Source organism: Crinia signifera, chromosome 4, assembly GCF_055691185.1.
Source record: "Crinia signifera chromosome 4, ASM5569118v1, whole genome shotgun sequence".
Taxonomy (NCBI): domain Eukaryota; kingdom Metazoa; phylum Chordata; class Amphibia; order Anura; family Myobatrachidae; genus Crinia; species Crinia signifera.
The window spans coordinates 225066186-225091240 of record NC_139220.1 but is presented as its reverse complement, the minus strand read 5'-3'; the positions used below and the strand labels follow the sequence as shown (position 1 = coordinate 225091240).

At 42.4% G+C, this 25055-nt stretch overlaps 1 protein-coding gene across 1 annotated transcript in view; it reads left to right on the top strand.

Moving 5' to 3' along the window:
* UNC13C (unc-13 homolog C) overlaps positions 1–25055 on the top strand; it is a 536500-nt gene that overhangs the window by 224697 nt on the left and 286748 nt on the right. Inside the window, exons 15-17 of the mRNA XM_083183881.1 lie at positions 21771–21921; positions 22892–22960; positions 23937–24026. Of these exons, the coding sequence (XP_083040007.1) occupies positions 21771–21921; positions 22892–22960; positions 23937–24026 (310 nt within the window). The remainder of the gene's footprint in view (positions 1–21770; positions 21922–22891; positions 22961–23936; positions 24027–25055) is intronic.

The following is a 25055-nucleotide window of genomic DNA, read 5'->3' as shown; positions in this document are numbered from 1 at the left end:
AGCCTCTGCAACTCACTAAGGGGCAGATGTATCATAGCTGCGCTTATCGCGCCGCTATGATACTTCCTGCTTCGCCTCAATAGCGAGGCGAAGCAGGAAGGGACATCGACAAGATGTATTAACATCTTGTCTGCCGAAGCGGGGGAGCGTTAACTCCCCCCTTCGGCGATGTCCCTTTCTGGAGATAACGCATCAGTTAATACTGATGCGCTATCTCCTGTCCCCCGGCCGGCCGCACTGGGCATGCGCGGGATCTCGCTGTTCACGCGAGATCCCCAGCGCAGCCCAGACCTAACAGCAGGGACAGCGCTGTCCCTGCTGTTTAGATAGGGCTTCGCCAGCCTGATGCTGGCGAAGCCAAACCCGGCTTCGTGCGGAACGGTCAGCGATGCTGACCGTTCATACATTCGGCCTGCTATCATTTTACCGCATCCCGGCTCCTTCATACATGGGGGAGAAGCGGTATCAGTGCACATAACGTGCGCTGATACCCTTCTCCCCCATAACGACGGATCATACATCTGCCCCTAAATGTGTTGTGAGCCGTGCACTGTCTCTCTGTGTCTGCTGTAATTCCATATGAGTCATGAGCCCAGCCACTCTTACTTCCTGTCTGCCAGCACACTGAGTGACTGAGCCTCTGCAACTCACTAAATGTGTTGTGAGCCGTGCACTGTCTCTCTGTGTCTGCTGTAATTCCATATGAGTCATGAGCCCAGCCACTCTTACTTCCTGTCTGCCAGCACACTGAGTGACTGAGCCTCTGCAACTCTTAGGGCGGGATGTTGTAACATCCGCGGCCCCCTTCGCCGGCTACCGCATTATTAATAACGGCATATGCTATAACATATGCCGTTATTCATGCAAGGGACAGCTCTTGCGATAAGCGCTGTCCCTTGCGATGCGGTGCCGGCGCTGGACTTCCGGGTCTGTGACCCGGGAGTCCATCTGCGCATGCGCAGACCCCGGCGCCGGCCGCAGGGCACGCTGGGAGGGATCCGTGACGGATCCCTCAAACAGCGCTGCGGTAAGAAGCCCATAGGCTTCTGCAGGGATTCGCCAGCTTTAGCTGGCGATTCCCTCCGCAGCGCTGACACTGCGGAGGGGGCATATAGCATATAGAAATGCGGTAGAAACCCCGAAAACGGGGTTTTTACCGCATTTCTGCTATATAGCATCCCGCCCTAAGGGTTCGCAGGCTTGCGAGTCCACCAAACCCCGCCCGGCGAACGCACGCCCCCCCCCCCCCCCCCCCCCCCCCCCCGCCGCCCCAGCAAAGTGCGGCTTCACCCGCACAGCAGTGAATGGATATTTTGCATAAACATCCATTCGCTTTGCTGGGGTGTCCGCCCACATCATTCGATGGTCGGTGACCATCGAATGATGTTTAGCATGCACGCTTATATAAGTGACTTTTGAGTTACTTACATTTGCGTGCACGCTGGCGTGATATGGGCGGGCAGCTGACATCCGGTGATGTCAGCTACCCAGCCCACACACCCGCGTCACTGCCTCATTACCATGAGAACGCCCAGCGTTCTCATGGAAACGCCAATGGAACGCAGGGCGTTCCCATATGGTAATGGGGCAGCCCGGCGCTCCCCGCCCATCTCCGCCCCCCCCCCCCCCCACGATGCCATGGGTGCGTGCACCCGGCGACCCGAAAGGTCGCCGTGGGTGCACGCACCATGCGCCTGCACATGCGCAGAAACACGCCTGCGCATGCGCAGACGCACAGCATCGGTACTGCATGCGAATGCGCGCAGTACCGATTAAATCTGAATAAGGCCCTAAATGTGTTGTGAGCCGTGCACTGTCTCTCTGTGCCTGCAATTCCAAATGAGTTGTGAGCCCAGCCACTGTTTTATTTCCTGTCTGCCCTGCACACTGAGGGCCTTATTCTGGTTGGTGCGGCCGGGCCGTACGCGTACGTTCCGGGGTTTTTTATGATCTGCGCATGCGTACATTCGCTAATGCGCAGGCGCGAACACTCCACAACGCTTACGGACGGGTCTCTACGTGCAAAAAAACCTGTACGCGAGTGTACGGGCATTGGGGGCCGCATAGGGGGTGATGAGGGGAGCGGCCGAAATAATGAGGGAAAATGGGCGTAAACATGGGCGTACACGGGGGTGTGCACCAAAAATGAACGGTGCTACTACCGCACGATCGACTAAAGCACCGTTCATTTCGGACACAAAACAGGCGGCCGCCAACCGCCATCTCAAACCACCCCTACAGATACCGCATGCCAGCGTGCGCCTGGGTTTGCTAATTTACGCTGATTACTACCAAACACATACACCTGAATGTAATAACCAATGCTGCAGTCTATTAAGTCCAAACCATGATTTCACTACCTGCAAGCCACACACAGCACTCAAACACATTGGAAGCTTATCTTTCTATACTTCTCTACATTTAAAGGTTTGTTTAATTTAAGGTAAGAATCTTTGTAAGACCTGCTTATATATGCTAAGGTAGGTATTTGTTAAACAGTTAGACACATTCACTACGTGCTTTCATAGACTTTACACAGTAGCACACTCAATCTACACAAGTCGACATGTGTCAACGTGTTCACTCTAATACAAACATAGGTTTTGTATTTATGATACAATAACATAAACCACATCTAACACCTACAAAGGATGTTTCAGCAATGTTTTAAGCCCATGGCCACTATTTTGCACATTAATTAATTCAATCAATTAATTAATTTTCATAATTATAGTTGAAAGGCAAGATTTGCAGGTCCATATATGTGAAGGGTATGCCAGCGTACACGGACGTACGCTCACTCTCACGAGCGGTGACATAAGCTGAGTTTTCTATTGAAAACAATAGGGACCCGTCCGTGCAAGCTGGCGTACGCTCAGATAGCCGCAAGAAGTCGGTGGGAAGACGGACGAGAGACGTCCGTAAACGGTGGCGTACGCTCAATTGTACGCCAGTTGTCGGAGTGTAAGGGCTGGCCCGTCCGTGTACGTTGGCGTACGCTCAATTGTACGCCACTCCCCTTTGACGTTGTTTCTGGCCGTACGTATGCGGCTGAGTTGTGGGTGGACTTAACCCCAACGGCCGCGTACGGATAGCGTACGTTAATAGCGAACGTACGCACGTTTGGCCGCTACGATCAGAATAACCTCCTGAGTGACTGAGCCTCTGCAACTCCCTAAATGTGTGCTGTGAGCCCTGCACTGTCTCCCTGTGCCTGTAATTCCATATGAGTAGTGACTCGAGAGCCGAGTCACTGATTCAACACATTTCACTGAGCTGAGCCTTGTGTCTCAACTCATTGCAATCACTTTGCCCATGACTAATCCCTAGTGATCACAGTTTCTAGTTCCCCAATTTTACCTGCTAAGCATTGAGTGAGGTGCTAATTACTGTACATCACCTTTGCTCAAACATCAATATTCTTTAAAACAGGACAGTCAGGGGGGCTTTGAGGACAAAGTTTGCGTAGCTCTGATTTTATATCAACTAAAAGAATGAAAAGTTTCAACAGATCAAGACAAAGGAAGCAACAGATATGGGGAAAGTTTACCATTTTCACCTTTCCTTGCTCTATCCTAATTTGGAAAAGCACATTGTTTCCCCCAGCACACTGAGGGGCAGATGTATGAAGCCTGGTAAAGTGATAAATTGGAAGGTGATAACACATCAGTCAATCAGCTGTGTTTGGAAAAATGACAGCTACGAGCTGATTGGCTGGTGTGTTATCACCTTGTACTTTCACTTTACCAGGCTTATTACATCTGCCCCAGTATGATCTCAGATTTGAAAAATACTGTACTGTTAATAAAATTCAGAGATTTTGCTTACAAATACATAGGTAAGCCTCCAAGCCGACCATCAAGGCTTCTCTGAGTGTTGGGGGTCCGAATTGCTATATCTAGATGTGGGATGTCGCAACCTAAAATCAGCATAAGCCAGAAAGCCCAGAGCAGCACACCAGTGAAAAAAATGTATTAATCAATTCATTAATAAGTGTAAATAAGTGTACAAAGCCAGAGCTATGTACAAAAGTGATACATACAGTAAGTGATAAATTGAATACAAATATTAAATGAATAGTGTTTCCGAGATTATTAGTAGAAGAAACGTGGTTAAGAGAATGTAATAGTGTGCCTCCTCAGAACCCCCCAGCCACACCAATCCAGGGGAGCCGCACCCCAAACCCATGTTAACCACAGTGTGGGTCCTATAATTACCTAGTATAGAGCCACATGATAATGGCTCTCACTTATGTATACCTAAACTGCTTTTTAAATCTGTTTACTGATATCATTCAGTGTGCTGGGGGAAACCATGTGCTTTTTCTTACTTTAAGATAACCCCTTCCTTTCATGCACCTGAGAGATATCACTAAACTGATTGAGTGTCTGCCAGTATATATGTCTATCCTGATTTGGTAAGAACTTGCTTGAACTAGAGATATGCACCAAATATTTAGATTTCAATTCATCATCATGTTTTTGTTTAGGCAAAATCACCCTCAAGTTTTTTTTGTTCGAATTTGATTTTTGTTTCAGTAATAATTAATATCGATAGAAACTGTAATCCAAAACCCCAAATTCTGAGTTAAAAGTTCTAACTAGGAAGTTCCAAACTGGAGCTCTGTTCAAATCAAATCTCCTTGGAAGATATGGACCGGGTTTTGGCTTGGTCTGGATTTACAAAATTTGTGTGGATTTGAGATTCTGTAGAAGCAAACTGTACATTTGTAGCTTGAACTGTAACAACACAATGATTACCGCCTGGCTTATGTGTCAGAAATCACAATAGAGGTTAATGATCTGGATTTTGGATTTTGGCAGGGATGTACCGATTCAGAAAGTGGGTTGTGACCTTGAGCAAATCCAGATGTGATTGCTGTCTGACATTTGACTAGGTGGGCCAGGGCTTATTCAATTGTTTTGCTTTAAATGTTGCACGTATAGGCTTATTCTGGTTGTTCTTTAAGTATACTACATCCTTTAATTCATAGAACAGGTCTGTACTTATTCAATTCAAGTCAATATGTTTTACAAAGTCTTGGATATGCCTATTACAAATTATAAGAAGGAAGAGAGAAAATTGATGTACACAGCCTCAGACACTGCAAAATCACAGAGAACAACACGTGTATGTTGTCTTAACTATAAATATCACTCAATAATAGTCAAATGAAGTATGTTAATGTTTTTATTATAGATTTAAATAAACAGAACTGTGCTCTTGCTTGTAGAGTTTGACACAAACACATTTTGCAAGGATTTTCACCTCTGCAAAATGTGTTGTTGTTTTGTTGTATTTTGAGGTATAGGAAAAAGAAGTAAGGTTCATAGATTTATTAAGCTCAGTGGAGTGATAAAGTGGCTGGTACTTTATCACTTGCCAATCAGCTCCTAACAGTCAAGTTACAGGCTGGCTTTGAAAAATTACAGTTATAAGCTGTTTGACAGGGGCTGATTGTTTGCTTCATCCAGCCAGCTTGGTGCAGCAGGGTGCGGGGTGGGCAGGCATGATGTGGATAGGGGATGGGACATGGCTTACTTCAAGAGGCTGTACAAGGGTGTGGCACAAGAGGTCACATCATCGTGATCATGCCGCTCCATTAAAATGCCAATATTACAGGCATTGTTCAGCAGGAGTGAGGCAATGATTATGTGATTCAGCATGAATCTGGCATCATCTGGTCCCCTCATATTGCCCACATGTGTTCAAAGTAGGTGGGGTTTACAGAGACTTTCCCCCTTTTCCAGGAGCCTCCTGGACAATCCAGCAGGGGAAGCAAGTATGACTTCAACTTTCTCCACTTTTTTTTTTACCCCAAGTCTTTGTCATTATGCAGTCTGTTTTTTTCTATGGTTGGTGAGGAAAACTGTGGAAAAGAAGGGACAATTATTTTTTTTAGTAATAATCTAATTTAATAATAATCTATTTCTTGAGCATCCTCCACTTTCTATTCATTAGCGAGATAACAATTAGTGCCCGAATTATGCAAACAGCACATTTGTGCCTCTTCTTTCTCCCCTAATTATCAGCAGGGAGGTGGATAAAAAAAAAAAATAACAATAAATAAATATGTAGGCTTCCTTACACCAATTTTGCATACCCTCCAACATGACCCATTCCATTAGGTACAAAATGCTCTGTTCCTGGACTTCCCTGTCAGTGGCAGTTACAGAGGTGAGCCTGCAGGTCAGTCCAATATTCAAAAAGGGGAGCCACACCTACTGCCACTCCAAACATCACTGTCCTGGACTCACTGACAGGTGATGTGACCCCCCTCTTTGAATATTGGACTGTGCTGGAGCCCTACCTCTGTAGCTGCCACTGGCAGGATGGTCCAAAAACAGAGCACTTTGTACCTAATGGAATGGGTCATGTTGGAGGGTATGATTTTGAAGTAACCATTATTGATTATATGGAAAACACTGCCAAGCATGAATATTACACAGTCAATGGTACAGCATGCTGATATTGCATTAAGGTGCACTCTTCTTTATTGCTGCTATAGTCCTTGTTCCCTACCTATCAATGAATATTTATAATCTATCCCTGAAAAACACCAGCGTTCACATTTGTGTACACCCATAACTTTGTATGGTATTATAATGGCAATATGCTTTTAGCACACATAAACATTTAATTCTGGCGAACTTTAAACATGTCTTGTGATTTGGAAATGTGTGCAAAGATTATTCTAGAAGGAACTGAAGATTAAGCAACATTACGTAGCACATCCTGTTGTTGTCTTCAGAACATCTGGCCTTAACTTGGTTAACCAGAGAAAGACAAGTTAAACTAAGATGGTTGCTGTAATGAGATGATATTGAAATAAAAATAAAGATGAAGCGTCCCTCAGTGTTGCGGGTCCTGGCGATTCTACTGCCAATTGCCAGGACCCGACCATTAGACGGAAGGGGGCACATGCGCACGAGACGCTCACACACTCCGTTCCGTCTGAGCCCTCTGCTGCCTCCCCTCCGCTCCCCCATCAGTGCCCTCAGCCCCCTGCTCCCCCCCCCCCCCCTAACCCTGCCTGTCTCCCTGAAGTGGAGAAGGTCAGGGATTCCGCTCCCCACTGCTGAGTGACGGGACACTCGCTCTTCTCCGTCAGATGGAGTGCCTGTCCTGAGGGGAGCTGGCGCTAAATGACAGGCACTCCATCTGTATATAATGACTAGAAATATATATCTTTGACAGGTGTTATGGGACAAATAGTGGCAATTTTGAATATACAGTACTTTAATATAGTTTAGGCATTGTGCTCCACTTTATAAAAAAAAATCACTTTAGTTAGAAAATCCTGAACACGATAATCTTACATAATACATTATGTAACTGTCCTCTATGAAAGCCAAATGTAATAATGGACACAGCCACAGCAGCATTTGTGTAAGAATCAGGTGCGTGAGGACTACAGTATAAGAAAGCACAGTATGTGCACAGAAATAGCGGAGTAAAGTATAATTGTATCACTGCACAGTGTATATCGCAGCGTAGGTCTGATGTCCTTTTTATATTCTCTTGCTACAGTCTTGAAAATTTTACTTACAAAATGCAGGTAGAACATCAATAAATATGACCCAGGAATCTCATTAGTGGAAGCATGCAGATTTTTCCTGAAGCAATCAAACAATGGTAATGTCCATTACCAACCTGGCGTGAGGCTGCATAAATAAGTTAAACTATTTAAGCATATTAAACTACTCTCGCCTTTGTTCTTGCTTATGTCAATGGACTGCAATTTCAAAGTGTTCTGCAAAACAGCCTGTTGTCACCGCAAAAGTACTAGGCACTTAAAGAGACAGAACAGTGTTAATAGACCAGTACAGATTAACAGTAATTCCTCTCCCTATGCCACCATGCATCTGACTTGCCTTCCTTGTTGCATTGCTTATTTGCCTTTAAGTCACCAGAAATAGTGACTCCTAGATCCCTTTCCTCCACAGCACAGTTGTCTACCTTCCTGCATTCTGCAGGAGACTCCCTGAAATAGCAGCAATCTCCCTCTCTCCCTCATTAGTCTAGCAATCTCCATCATGTCACCTAGACTACATTACACTGTTACATTATTGGGGAAAAAGGAATGAGAGATAGATACATTTACATTGCATCATCATCGTCATTTCCCAGCACTTTACCAAGTATAGTAGCTCTTACTGACTGCTTTGGGGCTCATCTACTGTACATTTCTACTGTATATAAGTCATTTTACAAGAGCCCTCTCAAATGTAGCAGTACACACCTATGCATCTACTGTAGGTGCCACATTTAGAATCTGTTTTCCCAATCTCTCCATACAGTATATGGAACTAGACACACCCTTTGGGTGGCACATGACATGCCCCCTCAATGAGGCGCTTTGCAAAATTCTACCACCAACTATAATCTCCTTGAAACCAGTTTTCAAAAGTAGGCAGGCATGCTCCACACTAGTTTCTATTAAAGTGCCTTTATTACTATTTTTTGCCTATAGGTTTTACAGACTCAAGTGCATGATTTTATTTTATTGCCATTATAATGTAGCTCAATCAATTTAATCAATCATTGTTTCACCCCCTTCTGGTGTGTCTACCCTATTGCATACGTTTGTGTCATTTGCAAAAAAAGGCCCACTTTCCCTTCAATACCATTTGCATTATTCCTAACAGATATTAAAATGTATTTTTTATTTATTTATTAACAGTTTGATATATAGCGCAGCATATTCTGTTGTGCTTTACAAAAGGATACAGTTATACAACAAACAGGGTATTTACAAACAGTCAAAAGGTAGGAGGGCCCTGCTCGCAAGCTTACAATCTATAGGGAAATAGGGATTAATACTGTACATAAGGATAGATACTGTATTTGTTATTGCATTGATTCCACCAGAATACCCTGGTCCAAGTACAAATCCCTGGGATACACCATTTTTAACATTTCCCTCCTGTGGCTGCATTCCATTTCCAACTCTCTGTTTTCTATCTTGCAACCAGATTATTATCCATTCAACTAGCTTAGAATCCAAACCCATGTCAATAGCCTTACTATAGTCTCATGTTACATTGACCTCCCTCCTTCATCTGTTATTTTAGTTGTCCAGTCAAAAAACCCTTTAAGATTGTTTGACATGATCTTCACCCAATAAATCCATGCTCTTTGGGATCAAGTGTGTTTGCACTGTACTTTACTAGGAATGCCATCAATCCACCTATCTTCTATTTTTAGTAGGTGCAAACATCTGCATCGCCAAAAAAGCACCCTATTTCTATTAAGCGCATACCGTATGTATGGCAATCTAGAAGCACTTGCAGAAATATAAGCACTTGGGCACAGCCTTGCGTTTACTCTGCAACTCTAAAGGTCCATACACACTGGGCGACTATGCCCAGCGTGTATAGACAGCAATGATTAAAATCACTGCTGCGGGGAAAGCCGCTCAGTGCATACACACTGAGAGGCTTTCCCCCTGCCTGGGGAGGATGGCGCTGCATAGCGCAGAGCTATGCAAAACCGTCCTCAAAGACACTCATCTGCTGGTATTACCAGCAGATGAGCGGCTTTCTCGGCGATGATGCGGAAGCACACAGCAGCGCTCACCGCTCATCGCCGGGGCATACACACTGGCGACTTTGAGCTGAAAGCCGCTTAAACAGGCTGTTTTGAGCAGCTTTTAGATCAAAGTCGGCCTGTGTGTATGGGCCTTTAACCTCTTTGCTTTGTAAAAGATCTTTTAATCTGTTTCTACTATAAAAAAAACCAACCATGTCATTGATGTTGCATGCATGTTCTACAGACTAAAGGCCCATACACACTGGGCGACTTTGAGCTGAAAGTCGCTCAAAACTGCCTGTTTGAGCGGCTTTCAGCTCAAAGCCGCCCAGTGTGATATATCTTTCACCAAAGTGTGTACACACTGAGCTATTTTCCCCAAAGAGCAAGAGATTTTGTAGGAGACGAAAGACTTTGCTTAAAATCTTTCATTATAAGGCTATTTACATAATGGGCGGGGTTTGAATTCCAAGGATGGGAGCGGGGCCATTTTTTTCAGTGCATTCCTGTTCTTGGGGCCTGATTGAAAACTGATTTAATGGACTGTATGTATTCAGAGCCCAGTGCTCAAATACATGCCGCCCATGTGCACGGCTATAATTGTATTTGCAAACGTGCACATAGGTAGAAATCCATTCACTTGCGCAAGCAATGTATACGCTACTGCCGTAATAAAATTAAAGTTATCACCTTTGTTTTGAGAAATTCCCAGTACAGCGGCCCGCTCCTTGACTCGCCTTATCATGATTTTTTTAACCTTTGCTAAAATTCTATTCTTGCTTTTGCACACAGTAATGCCACTTACACATTATGCCACACATTGTAATGCCCATTACACGTTGTGCCACACATTGGAATGCCCATTGCATGTTATGCCACATACAACGATGGCCATTACACATTATGCCATACACCGCAATGCCCACTACGCCACATACCATAATGCCCAGTACACATAATGCCACACACTGTGATGCCCATTACATATTATACTACATACCGTAATGGCTATTACATGGTATGTCACATTAGTGCCGCTTACCTTGTGGGTGGGTGGGTGAGGGTCATGTGCGAGGGTTCCTATGATGGTGGGGGAAGGGTATATGGTGGCAGGTGCAGGGATACTGCGGGTGGTGGAGTTAAACGTGCAGGGGTGCCCCGTGTGGGTTGGTCAGGTGCGGGAGTGCACCGGGTGATGAGTGACGGGCAGTTGCAGGGGGGGATTTGCAATTCTCTAAATGAGGTTTTTTTCCTGATGAGAGATTGGGGAGGGGCGATCTTGGCAAGTGCTAAGCTGATAGGCTATTAGCCCCAATCTCTCACTCTATGACTCTGCCCAGCATTATTCAGTCACAAAATGACAGATCTGGGCTATTATATAGGATATATATATATATATATATATATATAATCTTTTGTGTTGTTCGGCACTCCGGACGATGTAGTCACTTACCGCGGTGCCCTTAATATCGTTTGATACAGGGTGCAATCCCCGTCCTGGGATCAGGCACAGGGGAAGGAAAACGGCACTCGCGGATTTTTGTAATTATATTTTATAAATTTATGGTGACATCAGATACAGCATACCGACGTTTCAAGGCTTGTCAAGCCTTGAAACGTCGGTATGCTGTATCTGATGTCACCATAAATTTATAAAATATAATTACAAAAATCCGCGAGTGCCGTTTTCCTTCCCCTGTGCCTGATCCCAGGACGGGGATTGCACCCTATATATATATATATATATATATATATATATATATATATATATATATATATATAGCATACTTGGGTAGATGTGGCACTCACGTCACTGGTATAATGAACGACACATAGTCATAATTCTTGATCAACGTTTCGGTAATTTATTTTACCGTCTTCAGGATATGACATACAGTAAATACACTCACCTTATATAACATGAACACCCCGTGCAAACACCACGCTGGAAAACGCGCGCCACACTCGCCGTCAGAACCTGAGGGCGGGGGCAGCGTGCGGAGCGCCAGGACGCACAACGGCGTCTCCTAGCAACCAGCCACCACGACGTACGGAGACAAGGGACGCCAGCCGGTATCCCCAGCAACCGTCAGTCACTATATACAAATACAAAACATTATAATACACGGAAAGACATATAGGTATCAAAAATACAAAAAATGAAAAAAACACAATATCAGAAGTACAATAATATCATAGCAATATAATTAAGAAACAACAAATACTCGTAATTGCAGGAGAAGAGGATTAGAATAATAATACAAAAAATCTTCTCATGATTGCAGAATCAAATCATCAATCATAAGAAACCATTATAAGAAACAGGATAGTGATAAATATTCATTTAGCCCTTTGGGGCTGATAGTATTAAGATGATGAATCCAGTAGCTCTCTCGTTTAAGCAAAGCTAAATTACGATCCCCCCCACGTCTTAGCGGGGCTACCCAGTCAATCATCCGATACTTTAAGCTGGACAATGAGTGTTTAAAAAGTGCAAAGTGTCTAGCGACAGGTTGTTCGCTGACACCACTAAGTATAGCAGCTTTGATCGCAGACCTATGTGCAGCCATACGGTCCTTGAACCTACATTGCGTCTTGCCAATGTAGGATAAGCCGCAAGGGCACAAGATCTGATAGACAGTGTAAGTAGAATTACAGTCTAAAGAATACTTAATACGATAAGGTTTTCCAGTATGTGGGTGGGGAAATACATCACCACTAATCATAAATTTGCAGGTCGCACATTGGCATTTAATGCACCCCAATTTCTTTTTCAAAAAGGATTTGATGGGTTCTTTACCCATCCCTGTTACATCAGCTTTAACTAATAGATCGCGTAAATTACTGTTTCTCTTAAAACAGGGCATAAGGGCATGATTCTGTAATCCCAAAGCTTTATCAGTCTGTATCATCGGCCAAGATTTTTTGATAATGCTGGTAATTTGTTCAGATTGACAATTAAATTTAGAAACAAACGGTAGTTTATTAACCAAAGATTTTTTAGGATGTTGTTTTAATAGATCCACTCTGGATAATGCCAGGGCTTTTGTTTTGTTTTTTAATAGGGACGATCTATCATAGCCTCTTACACAAAATTTGTCAATCAATTGATCAATTTGGGCACATGACACAGACGGGTCACTATTTATGCGGCAAATGCGCACCATCTGTGAATAGGGTAACCCCAATTTGAGTTTATCAGGATGACAGCTTGACTTATGGAGGAACGTGTTTCTGTCAGTCAATTTCGTAAACACAGATGTAGAAATAATACCTCCAGTACACGATACAGATACATCAAGGTAGCTGATCTGTGATTGGCTCATAGTAGCAGTGAGTTTAACTGTACTATCAGAAGCATTATGACGATCCAGTACATCAAGAAAGGCTTGTTTAGAGCCCGTCCAGATTAAAAACAGGTCGTCGATGAAACGTGAATAAAACAAAATAGATGAGCCAATAACAGAATCAGAGAAAAAAATTTCATGTTCAATGCCAAACATAAAACAATTAGCGTAGCTGGGGGCCACGGAACTGCCCATGGCACACCCAGCTACCTGTAGGTAAAATAACCCATCAAATAAGAAATAGTTTTTAGTCAACACAAATGTCAACAATTGCAACAAAAAATCAATGAAAACCGCTGTCAATTCTGAGTTAGACACCAAGATTCTCCGCACAGCCTGGATACCGAGGGTGTGGGGTATGATGGTATATAGGCTTGTGACATCGATGCTCACAAGCCAAGCCCCTTCAGGTATAACACCCACGGTACCCAGTTTGTTAAGGAACATAGTGGTGTCCAACAGAAAGAATTGATTCTGCTGGATAAGTGGCTGCAAAATAGTGTCTAGCAGAACAGATGAAGGCTGTAGTAATGACCCTCGCGCCGAAATAATCGGGCGTCCAGGAGGGGGAATAATACCCTTATGAACCTTGGGAAGGGTGTACATAAGAGGTATTACAGGGAACTCAGGTATCAAAACAACAAATAAATCATCATTTATAATACCACTATCCTTGCTGTAAACAAGGAATTCAAGCAATTCACGTTTAAATGCTGAAGTAGGATCACCTTTTAATGGTATATAAGTCGACATATCACTCAACTGACGCATGATTTCGGCTTTATAGGCAGGTAAGTCTTGCAAAACAATGGCTCCGCCTTTGTCGGCGGGCCGTATGACCAAGTTCTCATTATTAGTCAAAAGTCTTAGTGCGTTACTCTCATGTTCGTTGAGATTAGAAAACATTTTTTCTTTCCTCTTGATCACCTGTTTAACCCCCAGATCAATCATGCGCCCAAAAGTTTTAATGGACGCATTTAAAGAACCAGGGTCAAAAGTAGAGCGTTTCTTAAATTGTTTCATAGCAGGTGGAATAGTCGGAATAACTGCAGTAGTAGAAACAGTCGACACAGTCGGTACTTTATTGTTGTAATGTTCCTTTAAGCGCAACTGGCGCATCAATCTGTATTCCTCTATTTGCCAGTCTAGGTCTTTAGCTGGTTTCGAAGGAACAAAGGAGAGACCCTTGTTTAACAGACTGATTTCTGATGCAGAGAGTTCATATGAAGAAAAATTGAAGATTAAATCTTCTGGGGTAACGGTGGTTTTTGACCCCTGCCCCTGCCTCTTCCTTTGTCCCCCCCGTCTGGTGCGTCTCTCTGACCAGTGGGATTTTTTCTGGTGACTCGTGGGGGTAGATCTAAAGGGACACGTCGATTTCTGTTGTACTTTTTAGCAGGATTATCAGACCCGCTTGCTGAGCTGAATTGTTCAGAGGAGGATTCTGTCTCAAAGCGGTCACGATTATATCTGGCTCGATTAGATCGATTGAAGTTGCGACGACCATCTTGATTACCACCAATCAGCCATTGATAAACACAGTGATATTCGTAGTCCAATTCAACCTTGAGTAATTTCTCTTTTTTGAATTTAATCAATTCACGTTTATAGCCGGCAATCTGTTGTGCCAATTTATCCATCCAATCTGTCTCTTTGTCAGATGTAAGGCTTGGTAGATGTATAGATTCAAAGGTTTGGATTTTCTTTTGTATAGTAGCAAGTTCTTTGTTGGACTGGTCAATGACTAATAATATCAAGTCATAGGAACAACGATTTATTTATTCCCACCCACCTTTTACAGAAGACTGGGTCATTTCTGCCGATTGTGGGGCAGTTCCTAATTCGGAAACCCCTTGGTATTTTCTTAGTCTTGTAATAATCGCTCAGCGATATGGCGTGGTAGGTAAAATCAGTCTCCTTTTTCTTCAAGCTTAGGAGGTCGCGATACAGGATATCGGTGGCAGTCACTTCAGGTATATCCTTAAGCCATTCTTTATTAAGGATACCCTCGATGTCCGTGTCAGAGAATAGAAACGTGTCACCAACATTGAAGAGGGAAGGGTTAAACGGGAGGTCATCAACTGCAGATTCCGCCATTGCAGATAATATGTAACAGTCCGTATATACACCCAAAAAAAGTGCTCAGTGCAAGCAAATGGACGAATCCAGTGTGCAGGGATAATTCCTGTCGACAAACAATCATGGCAGGTGCCTTGACCAAAACAGCAGCAAATGGAAAGTTGCCGTTTTCAATACAAGTGGTAGTGGTCCGGCACTCAAATAACCAGGAATACTTGGGCGGGTGCCTCCAATAAACCAACCTGGTGAGGGAAGGTTCAATACAGCATACTTGGGTAGATGTGGCACTCACGTCACTGGTATAATGAACGACACGTAGTCATAATTCTTGATCAACGTTTCGGTAATTTATTTTACCGTCTTCAGGATATGACATACAGTAAATACACTCACCTTATATAACATGAACACCCCGTGCAAACACCACGCTGGAAAACGCGCGCCACACTCGCCGTCAGAACCTGAGGGCGGGGGCAGCGTGCGGAGCGCCAGGACGCACAACGGCGTCTCCTAGCAACCAGCCACCACGACGTACGGAGACAAGGGACGCCAGCCGGTATCCCCAGCAACTGTCAGTCACTATATACAAATACAAAACATTATAATACACGGAAAGACATATAGGTATCAAAAATACAAAAAATGAAAAAAACACAATATCAGAAGTACAATAATATCATAGCAATATAATTAAGAAACAACAAATACTCGTAATTGCAGGAGAAGAGGATTAGAATAATAATACAAAAAATCTTCTCATGATTGCAGAATCAAATCATCAATCATAAGAAACCATTATAAGAAACAGGATAGTGATAAATATTCATTTAGCCCTTTGGGGCTGATAGTATTAAGATGATGAATCCAGTAGCTCTCTCGTTTAAGCAAAGCTAAATTACGATCCCCCCCACGTCTTAGCGGGGCTACCCAGTCAATTATCCGATACTTTAAGCTGGACAATGAGTGTTTAAAAAGTGCAAAGTGTCTAGCGACAGGTTGTTCGCTGACACCACTAAGTATAGCAGCTTTGATCGCAGACCTATGTGCAGCCATACGGTCCTTGAACCTACATTGCGTCTTGCCAATGTAGGATAAGCCGCAAGGGCACAAGATCTGATAGACAGTGTAAGTAGAATTACAGTCTAAAGAATACTTAATACGATAAGGTTTTCCAGTATGTGGGTGGGGAAATACATCACCACTAATCATAAATTTGCAGGTCGCACATTGGCATTTAATGCACCCCAATTTCTTTTTCAAAAAGGAATCATGCCCTTATGCCCTGTTTTAAGAGAAACAGTAATTTATGCGATCTATTAGTTAAAGCTGATGTAACAGGGATGGGTAAAGAACCCATCAAATCCTTTTTGAAAAAGAAATTGGGGTGCATTAAATGCCAATGTGCGACCTGCAAATTTATGATTAGTGGTGATGTATTTCCCCACCCACATACTGGAAAACCTTATCGTATTAAGTATTCTTTAGACTGTAATTCTACTTACACTGTCTATCAGATCTTGTGCCCTTGCGGCTTATCCTACATTGGCAAGACGCAATGTAGGTTCAAGGACCGTATGGCTGCACATAGGTCTGCGATCAAAGCTGCTATACTTAGTGGTGTCAGCGAACAACCTGTCGCTAGACACTTTGCACTTTTTAAACACTCATTGTCCAGCTTAAAGTATCGGATGATTGACTGGGTAGCCCCGCTAAGACGTGGGGGGGATCGTAATTTAGCTTTGCTTAAACGAGAGAGCTACTGGATTCATCATCTTAATACTATCAGCCCCAAAGGGCTAAATGAATATTTATCACTATCCTGTTTCTTATAATGGTTTCTTATGATTGATGATTTGATTCTGCAATCATGAGAAGATTTTTTGTATTATTATTCTAATCCTCTTCTCCTGCAATTACGAGTATTTGTTGTTTCTTAATTATATTGCTATGATATTATTGTACTTCTGATATTGTGTTTTTTTTCATTTTTTGTATTTTTGATACCTATATGTCTTTCCGTGTATTATAATGTTTTGTATTTGTATATAGTGACTGACGGTTGCTGGGGATACCGGCTGGCGTCCCTTGTCTCCGTACGTCGTGGTGGCTGGTTGCTAGGAGACGCCGTTGTGCGTCCTGGCGCTCCGCACGCTGCCCCCGCCCTCAGGTTCTGACGGCGAGTGTGGCGCGCGTTTTCCAGCGTGGTGTTTGCACGGGGTGTTCATGTTATATAAGGTGAGTGTATTTACTGTATGTCATATCCTGAAGACGGTAAAATAAATTACCGAAACGTTGATCAAGAATTATGACTACGTGTCGTTCATTATACCAGTGACGTGAGTGCCACATCTACCCAAGTATGCTGTATTGAACCTTCCCTCACCAGGTTGGTTTATTGGAGGCACCCGCCCAAGTATTCCTGGTTATTTGAGTGCCGGACCACTACCACTTATATATATATATATATATATATATATATACTGTATGCTATGACTTCCTGCATCTAACAAACGTGGAGATATCACTTTGATATAGTTTTTCAGCTACCATTTTTTCCCTAAGAGCAGACAGAACCTCATAAACATCTAAAGAATGACTTCTTTGCTTATTGTACTCACCGGTATTAAAAGATTCAGTTCCTTACAGCTCTGGGGGATAGAACCATATCTATCATATTAAAATCCAGTAGAAGATGCATGGTTTCCTTTTCAAGAACAATATGTACGGCTAACCTTGTTTGTCAACTTACTAGCGCTTTTCAAGAGATTGATTTCATCTTGGCTTAAGTCCAACTTAATTCCCAAATACTGGTTGTATCTGAACGATTTTAATGTCTCGCACTTCAATATATGAATATTTCAGATGCAGTATATAATTTTGTAATGTAAAAAAATATACAGGTTATGTACAATAGATACTTCTAAAATCAGGCTTGCATACTCTCCCAGAATCCCTCCTGAATTTAGGAGCACCCATGGACTCCCTGAAGAGTAGGTTTATTTTCTGTAGCTCAGTTTCTCTTTTGTATCTCAGCCACTCACTAGTTAATTATGCAGGGGGGGGGGGGTCACAAGTACTCCGTTCACAGTAATTTGTGTTATCATGTGCCATACCCTTGCTACATTATCCTGCAATTTGCCAAATTGCACTGAGGGGTCTCCGTATCACAAACAGCACCAATACCCACATTGGATAAGAATGAATGAATACTACAACCACCAAATTAATGTCTCACAATTTGAATTTAGGTAGAAGTATTTTTAATGTCATATATAGTCTGCAACAGTCTTATCTGAGAATTAGTTAATTACTCCGGTTATTAGAATTATGTAATAATGTTTTCACTGCCGATTTTGGGCATGCTTGCTTTCTATATACCTTTTGATTCTTTCTCCGTTCCTTTTGAACTCTCATCGCTAAGGCGCCCATGGAACTTTTTGCGCTAGTAAATACAACAGGAGCCACTGTGGTGTACTTGGAGGGAAAGGCAGAGCAGTGGAGTGGGGGGGCAGAACTGCCTGACTACTCCTTGGTTCTCTAAGCCACTAATCCAAGGCGTCTGAAGTAAAATAGACCTCAGCTGATTTTCCTTACTCCTTGGATCACTGGCTGAGAGATCAGAAAAGACATTAGCCTGACAATCAGCGATATGGAGTTGCAGCCCTTTTCTGAGATGGTCGGTACCAACTTTTGGGGTCACAGCCCACAGTTTAGTAACTACAGATCTAGCACATTCTATAAAATGGCCACATTATCTTTCCTGAAGGCTTGATACAGTACATCTCCATCAAATGTGAGGACCAGTCTTCTTTTTTTTTTTTTATTCAGTAGTGATAGCTGTATTGTAGGTATATGTGATATGAAAGCATAGATTCTCAGTTTGCAGGAAATCAATAAAACTACTAAAATATTTCATATGGTAAAATCCTGTTTTTTAAGAAAATCCTGTTTTTTAATCCTGTATGCGGAGATTTAGACCTTCCTGCCCTGCTTGATTTGACCTCTGGTGCCCTCCTGATATTGCTGGACCGCCCGGTACCCACCTAATCGGCTTGACTTGGTCGCGTGGGGACTCCTGGCCTGCCTCCTCCTGACGCTGGTGCAACTGAGACTGGGCGCCATTTTGAGCACTATACCTGGCGTCCTGAGACTTCTGTGGTCTGTCTCCGAGCTCTCCCCGGGTGCTCTTGCGGGCGGGTGCCGAGCGCTGGTCGCTCCCTGTTAAGGTGAGCGGTGTATACGGGAAGCGTTCCCGTTAGGGCCACGCTGCCGTTGTCCGCGCGGGGGGTGCCCGCGCCGTCCTGCCCGCGTGCTCCCTGGGCTGTGATCGCCATCATACATCCTCCTGGCCCTATCTCGGACCTCCAGCAGCTCCCCTGTTTTCGGGCTGCGGCTATTCTACTTCTACTGTAGAACATAATAGTGGACATTGACTCTATATTACTACACCCCCTGGCAGTGATCCGGAATATTGGGTCTGGCAAAGTTACCCCTGATTATTGCCCTATCTAGTGCACTCACTGGTCCAGCTGTGGTGTGCACTTCAGCGACACTGTATTACCCAGGAAATATCCTGACTGTGGTGGAGTGCTAGCCTCCACCATTTCTATTGAGTTCAATACTGCTACTTATAACAACCATGGACTGTTCTTTCCGACATATACTGGAAGCAATTTCTGCTTCAACTGCCAGACTCTTGTCACAGTTGGATGGGGTGCTGGGAGGTGCCCCATCCTCTTCGTCTGCTCCTGAGTGTAAAGATGCGGTAGATATGGATGGCCTTTATGTGCCCGCTGCCATGATGGCCCCTTCTGACTATAATCCGGACCTAGGTCTGACAATGTGTCCTGCTGAGACCCTGTGTACAATTGTGGGCATCAGTTGCTCTATCTCCACGATTGCTTTTGGTAGCAATGATTCCTGTCGATTAACACTATTGCTGCTGCTGGACACGCTAAGATCCTGGTTTCTGTCTATTAATATTTGTATTATCACCTATATATGCTCAGGTCCCTCTCCTGTCTTTAATACATTTTCTATACTTTTACGAGGACCCGAAAAATGGCCTGATTGAGATCTCCTGATATGGTTTACCTATATTCTGCTATGCTGTTTACTTTTTTTTTTTTTTTTTATTAGATGCCTTTCCTTTACTATTATACCTGTTATATCCTGTATACTGCTCTGTTTGTGCTACAGTGCTATATTTAAGGGAAAGGGATGACATGTCTCCGTCTTCTCTAAGATCCTATTATCATAGCCCTCAGCAGATCCTGCTTTAAATATCCTTACTGAATATCATACATACGTTGGGAGGTGGGAGGTGGGGGGGGGGGGGGGTAGTTACTATAGGCTAGTAAGTGTAGATTAGTGGGGGAACTGTTAGGTTTAGGGCTCCAGGTATTCCCAGGTTGGGGGTGGGACATACAGGGTGGGGGGTTACTGGGGGTTTGATTTGGGTCCTTTTGGGGGGTTTCTTTTTTTTTTATTAGAGCTACTACGGCCGATTTGGGTTTATGTTTATTTGTTCTTGGGCAGTGGTTTTCCTCCTAACCAATTGGTCTATACTGCAGGATAGTAGTATGTGAAGAACATTCGATGTTATATCTTTATTTATGTATCCTCCTATTCATCTGCTTCTGACGACCCGGATGGCGCCTCCGGGGGTCTGAATGACTGCACATTTGCCTCCATCCTGATGTGCTGATGGGTATATTTATCCTATAATGTTCTATGTGACTTTGTGGGACACATGCTTACGTATTTCTGTAGTCCTCTATGTATTGTAAATCCCTGCTGTACAACTACTGATATCCTGCATTGCCACTGCCTGTGCCACAGTTTTTTTTTTCTGTTTGCTGGGTGTTTTTTGTTTACGCAAAATCAATAAAAAAAATACTCAATTAAAAAAAAAAATATTTCATATGGTGTAGTTTCATCAATAATTTTTAGACTACAAAATGTTTGTCTCTACTGTGCGTGCTATACGTGACAGGTGCAATTGGATTGGAATATTACTGTAGGATTTCCTGACAGGATTGATGGAGTTAGCTTATTGATAGATGAAATTGATAGCATAATTTTGAGCCAAATGCAATGGCACGCTAATACTGTTCTGTAAAGTACTGTAAAGAACTTTACACATGAAGCTCTACAGTCGTGTTTAAACTTCTAAGCCCCAATGGTTAAAATGACAGGTATTGTAAGTACATAAAAGAAGAAAGGAATGTCTCTGTGTGGTTCACCTTGAAGAGAATTAAGATTTAACTTTTATTCATACTAAATATAAAAAACTGTGAAGTATATAAAACAGACAAGGTAGTGCCAAAGATTATAAAAAGTGATTAAAACCTTGTTATGGGATGCTAGTGCATTAGTTGGTGTATAATAATTTCTAGTGGACAGTCATCCTGTCTAGTATGAAGATATCAAATAGATATGGCTGATAATATATAAATGCCATCAGGAGGCTTGAATGCTGCCCTAGGTTACCACTATATGTTGGTAAGGTATAATTAAAGAATCAGGTCCACTGTGAGACTGGATAGATCCCGTGTCCCCTCTGCCCTGATAAGGGTGGGGGTGAGAGCCGCATGGATAAGTGAGTTAGTACTGCAATTTACATGTCAATTATCAACGTGCACACACAAAAATGCTGACGTGTGCTTCGCTATTCAGCTTCATCAGGGCCATAGGTGTGTTATGTTGGTAGTTTAGATGCATTAAAACAGTGGTATTTCTAATATTGTATATTGCACTGATATGCAAAACATTTCAGAAAAGCATTTTCAAGGTTCTTTGTCTCTTCTCTAGGCATTTTTCCTGCTTGTCTTCCAAATACATGTGCCCTAGTGTCCCTGCTGTCATGAGCACCTTATTGGCAAATATAAATGCATTCTATGCTCACACAACAGCCTCAACAAATGTTTCTGCTTCAGACCGCTTTGCTGCTACAAATTTTGGGGTGAGTGGCACCAAGATCAAGAATGTATTAATTGCTGAACTTGGCCAGAAGACAAGTATATGGATTAGGTGAATTACAGAAAAAGAAAAAGAAAGTTTGTGGGAATTTTATACTCACAGCCTTTACTAACTAAAAGGGCCCAAACATCAGCAATCATAAGCACTTGCCTCCCTAGTGTGAGATCTGCTGCTGTACCCAGCCATGCCTTGTTACCACCCCCAAACGCTTCACTCACTATGGTCCTTATTCTAGTTCACTCTTTCTGACAAAATCCTTCTTAGATGGACAAAACCATGTTCACTGCAGGGGGGCAGATGTAAAATGTGCAGAGAGAAATAGATTTAGGTGAGTTATTTTGTTTCTGTGCAGGAAAATACTGGCTGCTTTATTTTTACACTGCAATATAGATCTCACTTTGAAGTAAAACCCCACCCAAATCTAATTCTCTCTGCACAAGTAACATCTGCCCCACCTGCAGTGCACATGGTTTTGTCCATCTAAGAAGTATTTTGTCAGAGTGAACCAAAATAACCCCCTATGTGACTAATCCACCATCACAATCAGTCACTACATGTGCGCACTACGGCACAGATGCATGCACATCAAGAAAACATTGACCAATTGGCATAAAGTAGCTGCTATATAACCACATCTGGATCAGGCCCAGGATATCAGCTGATTATTACCACACGCTAGCAAAATAAAGCCCCGATTGGTCACTTTTGAAATTGGCTGATTGATGAACCTTAAATATTGCTGATTTTTCTACCCAGTCACCTGCAAAATGCAGCATTGCAGTTATTGCTGTTGTATGGGCCCAAATACATATACAGTATATGCTTGTTTCTGCATTGACATTTTTAAATTATGACCTTTTGTATGCATCATCACTTACAATAAAAATGCTGTCCAATTATTTTCATTTTTTATATATTTCAATAATATATCTATTTTTTTTGTATTTATACAGCGAGAAAAGTTTATAAAATTGTTGGATCAATTGCACAATTCCCTGCGAATTGACCTTTCAAAATACAGGGTAAGTACATGGAGTCATTAGTATGAAGAATTGGTTACATTATAGTTTCATTATCAAGACACAATTTTATGGTGTTGGGTCCAGAGAATACATAAAGTGGATTTACCCAACGTGTAATATTGATGTTATGTCATCTCTGACAACCTCAGATTTAGCTTTGATTTTGTTCTGTCTTTTTTTATATTAAATGCTTTATAAACCTGCATAGGCATTGTGAGTCATGGTTGTACTGATTGCTTTGTTGGGAATGTATCAGCTGTTGTTACTGTTTGTTATTTATTATTTACATTGTATTGGTCTTGGATCGATTCAATGCCATTTACAATGTCATTTGTTGATTTTTGGATTAAATCCATTTTTGCCTGCGGCTTCCACTATTACCTGCCACCCACAGTTCCTTCTGATGATGTCATTGAAGATTCTGTAAATATTCTGGCCCCTGATTTAATGTATTGTTGTAATTTATTACTGATATTTAGGGAAATGGTTGGCCTTTTAGAATGTAGAAGTGGCTGCAAATGTGTACAAAATGTTCTGTCCCTGATATATACTGTCTTCACTTTGCATTTTGGTTTAGGCATTTTATGCGGGACGCAGTTTAAATCCCGGCGGTCGGGATCCCGGCGTTCAGAATCCCGACGCTGGAATCCCGACCGCCGAAATCCCGACACTTTCTCCCTCCGTGGGTGTCCACGACACCCCTGGAGGTTATGCCCTTGGTTTATTTGTTTAAATAATATGTAGATTTTAAATTATAATCATTTGGTCTGGATTACAATTTTTTTTTATGTGATCAGATTGTTTAACAATATGATTAGGGTGTAACATTAAGAAAACAAATATGTTGCCTTTAATTCTTTAAAAGTTTCTTTATGGGGTTTTTTTCTGCGCTGTTATTAAAATATCTTCATTGTGGTGTGCTGTCTGTCGAGCAGTTATTATTATACAAAACCAACTTTTTTTTCCTTCCAAATAGGATAATTTCCCTGCTACCAATCCTGAAAGGCTCCAGGATTTGAAATCAACAGTGGACTTGCTAACAAGCATCACGTTTTTCCGCATGAAGGTAGTGTAATGTGTTTGGTTCCCTCCATGTCTTACCCAACGCACACTTTGTTTAGCAGGGAGAATCTTGATAAATCATGTTTATCATACTCTGGTAATTGAAGTCTGCTGTATCTGTTTAAACCAGATGGATAATGTTTCTAACAATATCACATGCTTTTCACATTACTATGTTTATACAGCTATTGTCTAATTTACTGTCATTACTGGCAAATTATTTCTGTTCTGGATTTCACAATATCTGCATTTTTTAGTTCTTTGAACAGTAAGTTTTTCTGAAACATGTTTTTTAAATGTAAAATATAGGTCTGACGAATGTGTAAAGTGGTGTCACACGGGTATGGCTGCACTTTACACTAGTAATTCCCAGCTTCAGAATTTGTTTTATATCATACTAATTGTAACAGGAAAATGTCAGCCATTTTTAATTTATCTTCATATAACGAGCACTTAAAAGGCTCTGTGTGACCGTTTATGTTAGATATAATATATTACTGTTGGAGAACAGTTTTATTGAGTACTTTAGTCACTTGTCCAAACTGCAGCTTATTGTTTTAAATGTATTCTGGTGATTTAAATGCTTTTGCAGCTAAGTTGCAGCCTAGATAAAACATATATATGTGATTTAACAATGTTAGTTAGTAGTAACTTAGAAAGTCGCATTACTCAGTCTGTGCATTGTGTAGCAATGGTGAATTTTGCACTAACAATGAACACTTCCAAGCCAGAAGTTTTTGGTCAGGATTGAGAGTTGTACACTACAGGCAAGCAGCTGTGCAATACCATACAGTTTGTATGCTAATGCAGCAGGAAGCGTCTGGGGTAAATAGACTCCTCGAATGTGCGAGGCTGTGCTGCGATGAAGTCCTGCTACTTTTTCACTGAGCGATCTAGTTAAGCACAGATCGCTCAGCACTCAGTACGACACCAGTGATGTGTACTAATTAACCAACCTGTCCTGGCCAGTGTTCTCAGCTGAGAGAACACAGTCGATGATTAGATTTATACTGAATGCATACCTGGGGCCATG